At 36.4% G+C, this 7,660-nt stretch overlaps 1 protein-coding gene across 1 annotated transcript; it reads right to left on the reverse strand.

Moving 5' to 3' along the window:
• Nucleotides 1-6,934: 6,934 nt before the first annotated feature.
• LOC143018479 (protein FAM200A-like) lies at nt 6,935-7,405 on the reverse strand. The gene has a single exon (XM_076173851.1). The coding sequence runs from the start codon at nt 7,403-7,405 to the stop codon at nt 6,935-6,937; it is 471 nt and encodes a 156-aa protein (XP_076029966.1).
• Nucleotides 7,406-7,660: the final 255 nt, after the last annotated feature.

Genomic DNA, 7,660 nt, shown 5'->3' on the forward strand with positions numbered 1-7,660 from the left:
GGCAATAGAAACAACTTAGAAGACTGTGTAAAAAATCACCAAAGCAGGTGGAGGGAAGATAAACTTAAAGTTTACTATACAAATAGCAGGAGCATAATTAACAAAATTGATTTGCTGCGAGGTAAAGCATGCGTAGAAAATTTCGATATTATAGCTATTACTGAATCCTGGATCAACATGGCTGATAAACATTTCCTTCCGGAAATCGAAATAGAAGGATATAAGTTTTTTCATAAGGATAGGGTCGGCAGGAATGGGGGAGGTGTAGCACTTTTCGTTAAAAATACATTAAACTGTATTATCAACAATTCGATTAAGGAAGAGGACTGTACGGAATCTATTTGGGTAGAGATTATAGGCAAGAATAAGAAAGTTATTATTGGCGTCTTGTATAGACCTCCTAACCTCAGCATTGAGCAGACTGATTCCCTGATTCATGAAATTCACAGAGCGTCCCAGTACAAAAACGTTGTAATCATGGGAGATTTTAACTATAGAAACATTGACTGGGAAACTTTAATAGGAGATCATAAAGCGAAGAAATTCCTAGATGTGGTGCAGGATAATTTCCTAAAACAAATGATTACCGATCCTACGAGGGGACAAAATACCCTGGACTTAATTCTAACAAATAATGAGCACCAAATTAGCAGCGTAATAGTGGGAGATAGTCTAGGCTTTAGCGATCATCAAGAAATAAGATTTAATGTTATTTGGCAAAAAATAAAAAGTACGAATAACGTTCAAGTACCAGACTTCAGGAAAACAAACTTTGACAATATAAAAACCTATTTGAAATTGAATACGAAAAACAAGGCGGACGTTTCAGACATTCTTGATTCTCGTTGCGGGGCTGGTAGTCAGGTGTGGGTCATGGAGGGTAATATGCATACCTTAGGTCAGGTCTGGGTCAAGGAGGGTAATACGCATACCTTAGGTCAGGTCAATTGGGGGGCGAGGGCCCAACAGTCAGGTCAGTAATTTAAATGAAATGTATAACAATCTAACTGATCTAATCATTAATGCACAAAATACATTTATCCCCCTAAAGTCAATACGGAAAAATAGTAATACTCCCAAATGGATGACGGACAGATTGAAACATGAGATCGGAATGAAAAGAGGACTTTACGTAAAAATGAAAAACGGGGAATCACACCTTAGATCAAGATATAACGAAATGGCAAAGCTGGTTAAAAGGAATACACGTTCAGCGAAACGTAATTATGAAATCAAGGTTGCCAGTCAAGCAAAATCCAACCCAAAGGGTTTCTTTCACCTCTATAGAACAAAAAATAAAGAAAAAATAGGACCAATTAAAAACGATGAAAATGTCATGATTGAATCGGAAGAAAAAATGAGTGAGGAGTTTAACAATTATTTTCTATCGGTGTTTACTAATGAGAGGTTAGATAAAGTACCTGACTGAGATCCGATTTTCAGAGGGGATGAAGAAAGTAGTCTAACTAATATCAGCATTAGTAAAGAAGAAGTAGTCATGCAGATTGACAGACTTAAAGCTACAAAATCTCCGGGTCCAGACGAAATTTTTCCAAGAATGCTTAAAGAGTGTAAATTTGAAATCTGCGACCAGTTAACTGAAATATTCAATAAATCGGTAGACACTGGTGCTGTTCCAACTGCTTGGAGGCAGGCAAACGTTGTGCCTGTTTTTAAGAAGGGAGATAAATCGTCTATATGCAACTACAGGCCAATCAGTTTGACATCGGTTAGAGGAAAAATGCTTGAATCAATAATAGTTAATAGACTCAGAGAACACATTGAAGGGCATAATTTAATTCGTGTTTCACAGCATGGTTTCTCCAAGGGTAAGTCATGCGTGACTAATCTTCTATCCTTTTACACTAAGGTAAGGCGTCAGACAACAATGAAAATTACGATGTTATTTACCTTGACTTTAGCAAAGCGTTCGACAAAGTGCCACACCAGAGACTACTAAATAAAATCAAAGCCCATGGCATAGGAGGAAAAGTGTTAGAATGGATTAGAGCTTGGATTAGTAACAGATAACAGCGGGTCACCATAAATGGAATAAAATCTAGGTGGGGCAATGTTACTAGCGGGGTCCCCCAGGGCTCGGTTTTGGGTACCTTGTTGTTCATTATGTATATAAACGACTTAGACGAAGGGATAAATAGTGATGTTAGTAAGTTTGCGGACGACACTAAAATAGGACGCCTAATTAGGTCAGGAGACGACGCCCAGATTCTGCAGGATGACCTTAATGAGCTGTTAACATGGTCGGTGAAATGGCAAATGAACTTCAATATCTCTAAGTGTAGCGTGTTAAACGTAGGGCTACACAACCCCAAAAATAGATACAACTTAGATAACACGTTTTTAGACAAATCTGAGTGCGAGAGGGACTTGGGAGTTCTGGTGAGTCCGGACCTTAAAACCAGGAAGCAGTGTATTAGCGCCAGAAATAAAGCTAACAGTGCATTAGGCTTCATTGCTAGGACGGTAACGAATAGAAGTGCAGAGGTAATTATTAAACTCTATCTAGCGATAGTTAGACCCATCCTTGACTATGCGGTACAGTTTTGGTCTCCGTCCTACAGAATGGACGTAAATTCACTAGAATCAGTACAGAGAAGAATGACCAAAATGATACAAGGACTCGGAAATTTGCCTTACGAAGAGAGGCTTAGGCACCTAAACTTACACTCTCTGGAAAGACGCAGAGTGCGGGGTGATCTAATAGAAGTGTTCAAGTGGATCAAAGGCTATAACAAGGGTGATGCAAACAAGGTCATCATAATAAAACAACAGGGCACGACTCGCAGTAATGGGTATAAACTGGACAAATTTAGATTTAAGAAGGAAATAGGCAAGAATTGGTTTACTAATAGGGTGGTCGATGAATGGAATAAACTTAGTAACCATGTAGTAAGCGCTGAAACTATCAGTTGTTTTAAAAAACGATTAGACAACTTTATGGATGGGGATGACAGGTGGTGATGGATACGGAGCTGCCTAGTGTAGGCCTTATGGTCTTTTGCAGTCTCCTTTATTTCTTATGTTCTTATATATATATATATATATATATATATATATATATATATATACATATGTATATATATATATATATATATATATATATATATATATGTATATATATATATATATATATATATATATATATATATATATATATATATATATGGCAAGAGTGGTATAGGTAAATTCCAGGAAGGAGCAGAAGTATTTTATTCTCTAACGTTTCGACAGAGTCTTCTTCAGAGAGATAATAGTACAGGCAAATTGGAATACATTGTCTATATACTAAGCGGGTCATCTCACAGGTCGCCTTGGGAAAGAGTCCGCCATTTGTGCCCCCTCGATGATTAATCTTGCTGTTGTGTGTGCCAAATTTACAAATCCTTCTCTATGATTGGTTGATTTAAAAGTATTAATATATGCAGCTTCAATAGTTTTTCTTGTCGTCTTTTTCATACCGGTGTGTAGGATTTTGGTGTTGTTCCAATTAGGCATATGTCCGTGTTGTGTAGCTATTGAACTATTGAAGCTGCATATATTAATACTTTTAAATCAACCAATCATAGAGAAGGATTTGTAAATTTGGCACACACAACAGCAAGATTAATCATCGAGGGGGCACAAATGGCGGACTCTTTCCCAAGGCGACCTGTGAGATGACCCGCTTAGTATATAGACAATGTATTCCAATTTGCCTGTACTATTATCTCTCTGAAGAAGACTCTGTCGAAACGTTAGAGAATAAAATACTTCTGCTCCTTCCTGGAATTTACCTATACCACTCTTGCCATACATTTGTCTTTTCTCTTGTAAAAAAAAAATATATATATATATCATATATATACAGTATATATATATATATATATATATATATATATATATATATATATATATATGTATATGTGTGTGTGTGTGTGTGTGTGTGTGTGTGTGTGTGTGTGTGTGTGTGTGTGTGTGTGTATACATCATTTGAAATGATACATTATATTACACATACTATATTACGTTGCGTCATAATGCATTTAATTTCTTATACTGTATTTTAGTATATCATATCACACTGTACTGTATTATACTATATCATTCTATATTATACTATATCATATTATATAATAATATTATATTATATTATATATTATATCATATCATATCATATTATACTATATTATATTACATTATATTACATTATATTATATATTATATTACGCTGCTGTACCCTGTTGCATTGCTTCTGACCCAAAACAATGGGAGTGATACAGGGATGACCCATCATCCAGGAGGAGCCAAAAAAAGAGGGAGGGAGGGAGGTAGGGGTGGTGAATGGGAGTGGAGTATCTGGGGATGAAATGGGTGGGAGTGGAATTATGCCTTTTGACTTCTGCTACCCCTCTTGTAAGGGGGAAAAAGCCCTTGGCATATGTATATTATATATCAAATATTATATCACATTAATTATATTATATCAGGAGTTGCCCAGATAAGAGGGAGGGAGGAGGGTGGAGGGGAGTGTGAGTGTGATAGGGATGGAATGGGTGGGAGTGGTTATTATGCATTTGTTTTTTGGCTACCTCACTTATAAGGGGGAAAAAACCTTTGGTATATGTATGTATATCATATTGTATTATACTATATTATATTACATTATATTATATTATATTATATTATATTATATTATATTATATTATATTATATTACATGACATTATATTGTATACTATATCATATCACATTACATCATATTAAACTATACACACACACACACACACACGCCCTACACTATTTTGGAGTGCATGTAGACTTTCCTACCAGACCTTGTTTGAAAGCCAAGAAACTTGTGTCATTGATATACTGTACATCATGTAACAGATAACTGTTGAATTATGCCATATTCACCTGAATTTCCCATCAATTATGACCTTCATGTAGTCTATTATGATTGATGCTGAGTCAGTGCCTTTAGAGAAGCGGTCTTTTGATGCTGACGAAACCCTAGAGTACTAAATCAACCACGGAAATGTTCGTCAACCATAGGAAAGGTCTTAGCCAGTATTATTTGTGTCTCGGTCCCGGGTAAAGGAGGAGGCTTGTTCCAATAAACCTGGCAAATAGGCAATGTCAAAATATTTTGATTTTGGAACACAACATACTCAACTTCCATATATGAAGGAGTCTCCAGCAAGTAGCTATCATCTAATAGGAGTCTTTACGAAGAAGAATGTCTTCAATAAGGTAGAGAGGCGTAGAACACTTCCATGAATTTCGACTCAGTGACGACTAAGATTTGATATATTTTGAAGATGATGTTTCATTCAGCTGAGCAATAGCCCTCGATAGATGAAAGAAGTCGCGCTCCAGAGCCAGAATAGACATAAGAATCAAATGTTGATAGTAAAAGTTAGTGTACTTCTCTCAACTGATTCTATTATTTGATTTTTTTTGCCATAAATATATATATATATAGATATTTTCTTTCTCCTTTTTGGAAAAAAATCAACACCAAATAAAATGAAGGCGGCGACTGTTGAACAGAATTAAATGATTCTTCCTTTTTTTTTTTAAGAAAAATGCAAATTATTATTTGTTCTCCACTTTAGATTTCCTTCTAAAAAATCTTTGGAGCATAAACTAGTATGGAACTGATTAAGGTCTTGGTTATTAGGCTAGTCATGACTTGAACTAGACTTCTGTGACATAATTCAAGCTTAAGTTCTTTACAACTCGTATATCGACAAATAGCCAAATTAAAACCATCACCACAAAGTAGGCTCGTCACAGTCCCACTGGCCCTCCTCAAGATAATTAAGATTCCATGTGTCATTCTTCGGGTCATCAGTAAAGCCCTGCCAGTCTTGATGGGTCTTCGAGATCCTGACTTCATTGGCTTTCCAGTTCCTCAAGAAAACGGCTGTTGGCATGCAACCATTACAGCTGTGGAACCGCCGGTCGTGCTGTCGAAGCCATCGCCGGAACCCTTCAAAGTTATTTGAGTTTTTGACCCCGTTCTTCGAGTTTTGGGTGCTGCTCTTCTGTTCGTGGCCTCTGGATTCTTCGAGCTTCTTCTTAAAGAACTCCCTAACCGCTTTCTTAATCTTCCGTTCCTCGAGCTTAGTGGAAGAGATCCTGTGGCAACGCATCCCCACCGAGTAGGGTCGGAAGCGGTGATCACGACGATTTCGGATTTTTCTCGTCAAAGTCATACTCGAACCCAAAGGGCAAAAAATGTGTGGGCAAAGACGATGCGTGTTAACAAACGTTTTTTGAATCTCATTTTGTGATATCTTGTTCTGCGAGCGCGCGAGTGCACGCATACATTTTAAGGAATATTCAGAAAAAAAAATGAAAAAAGGATCGCCCCACTTAATTGGAAAATAATAATAAAATTATTGCAACAATGATAAACAACTAAATTAAAATGTTTTATTCACGTTGTGTTTTAATGAGATCCCTGGGCCTGGTGCTTCGCTGCTAGATCTTTTATATTAGGCTTAAAATTGGTCAGTTTCAGTCTGATGTCTCCTCGAATGCATATATCCATTTTGTTTCTTTCTTTAGTCAAAATTTTATTGACGGCACTGAATCCACATTCAACCAAATAAGAGGTTGGAAAGTATAACAGTATTTTAACCATTTCAGCCCACATTTTTGGATATAGCTGTTTTGCTGTATTTGATAGCGATAACTCATTTATTCCATTTTTTTCAAAATTGTATTTGCATTCATAACTACATTTCAGTTCAATGAGTTCTTCTTGCAGATTTTCATCGGCACTTTCCACATCACAACCAAAAACACGTCTGTTCAAGTTTTCTCTCAATTTTACTAAATATTCTTCGTACTTTTTTTAGCTTGTTCTGTGAGTTGTTCCTTTACTTCTGTTAACTCAGGCATGTCTTTGAAATTGTTCTACTGCATATTCATTCGGAACCAATGCAACTTTTAGCAGAGGCTTTGAAAATACGTTTACAATCCAGTAGCGTGCATAATTTGCCTTGAAGCTGCAGTGACACTTCATTGAGCTTACGAAAAATCCACGCTAGAAAGAAAATGTCACACTTGTGGCTTCTGACTTCTTCTGCAAAATTGTTTTCTCCTAAATTTTCTAAGAAATTAACAATTGTGTCGAATAACTCTACAAATCGTGCTAGGCAGTTTCCTTTTGAAAGCCAACGAACTTCTGTATGGAGAATGAGGCTTACGTGCTCTCGTTCAGTATCAGTGTAAAACTTTCGAAAAAGTCGATCGTATTTGCTGTGTGACTTTATTTTATTGACAGTTATAACTCCTCTTAATGATTCATGAAGATCAGGACTAAGTGTTTTGGCAACTAAATGATGACGATGTACCACACAATGAACTTCAAGGATTGAAGAACATAATTCCTTCATGCAAGCAATAAAACCTTTCTACTTACCAACCATCCGTTGCGCAGGATACCAAGTTTCCTAATGGGATTTTATTATCGTCAAACCAAGATTTTGTAGCTTCAAAAATGGATAATCCAGTTGTGTCAGTTTCTAATAGTTTTGCAAACAACATCTCTTCACAAAGTTTGCAGTTATCATCTATAAAACGAACATACGCCATAAGAATAGCTCTGTTGTCACGTACCGTTGACTCATCAAACTGAATCGAGAATTTGC

Source organism: Oratosquilla oratoria, chromosome 35, assembly GCF_046742065.1.
Source record: "Oratosquilla oratoria isolate Oo_2021 chromosome 35, ASM4674206v1, whole genome shotgun sequence".
NCBI classification, from domain to species: Eukaryota; Metazoa; Arthropoda; class Malacostraca; order Stomatopoda; family Squillidae; genus Oratosquilla; species Oratosquilla oratoria.

Coding starts and splice junctions, on each gene's coding strand:
- LOC143018479 (XM_076173851.1), bottom strand. CDS start 7,405: ATGAAGGAATTATGTTCTTCAATCCTTGAAGTTCATTGTGTGGTACAT.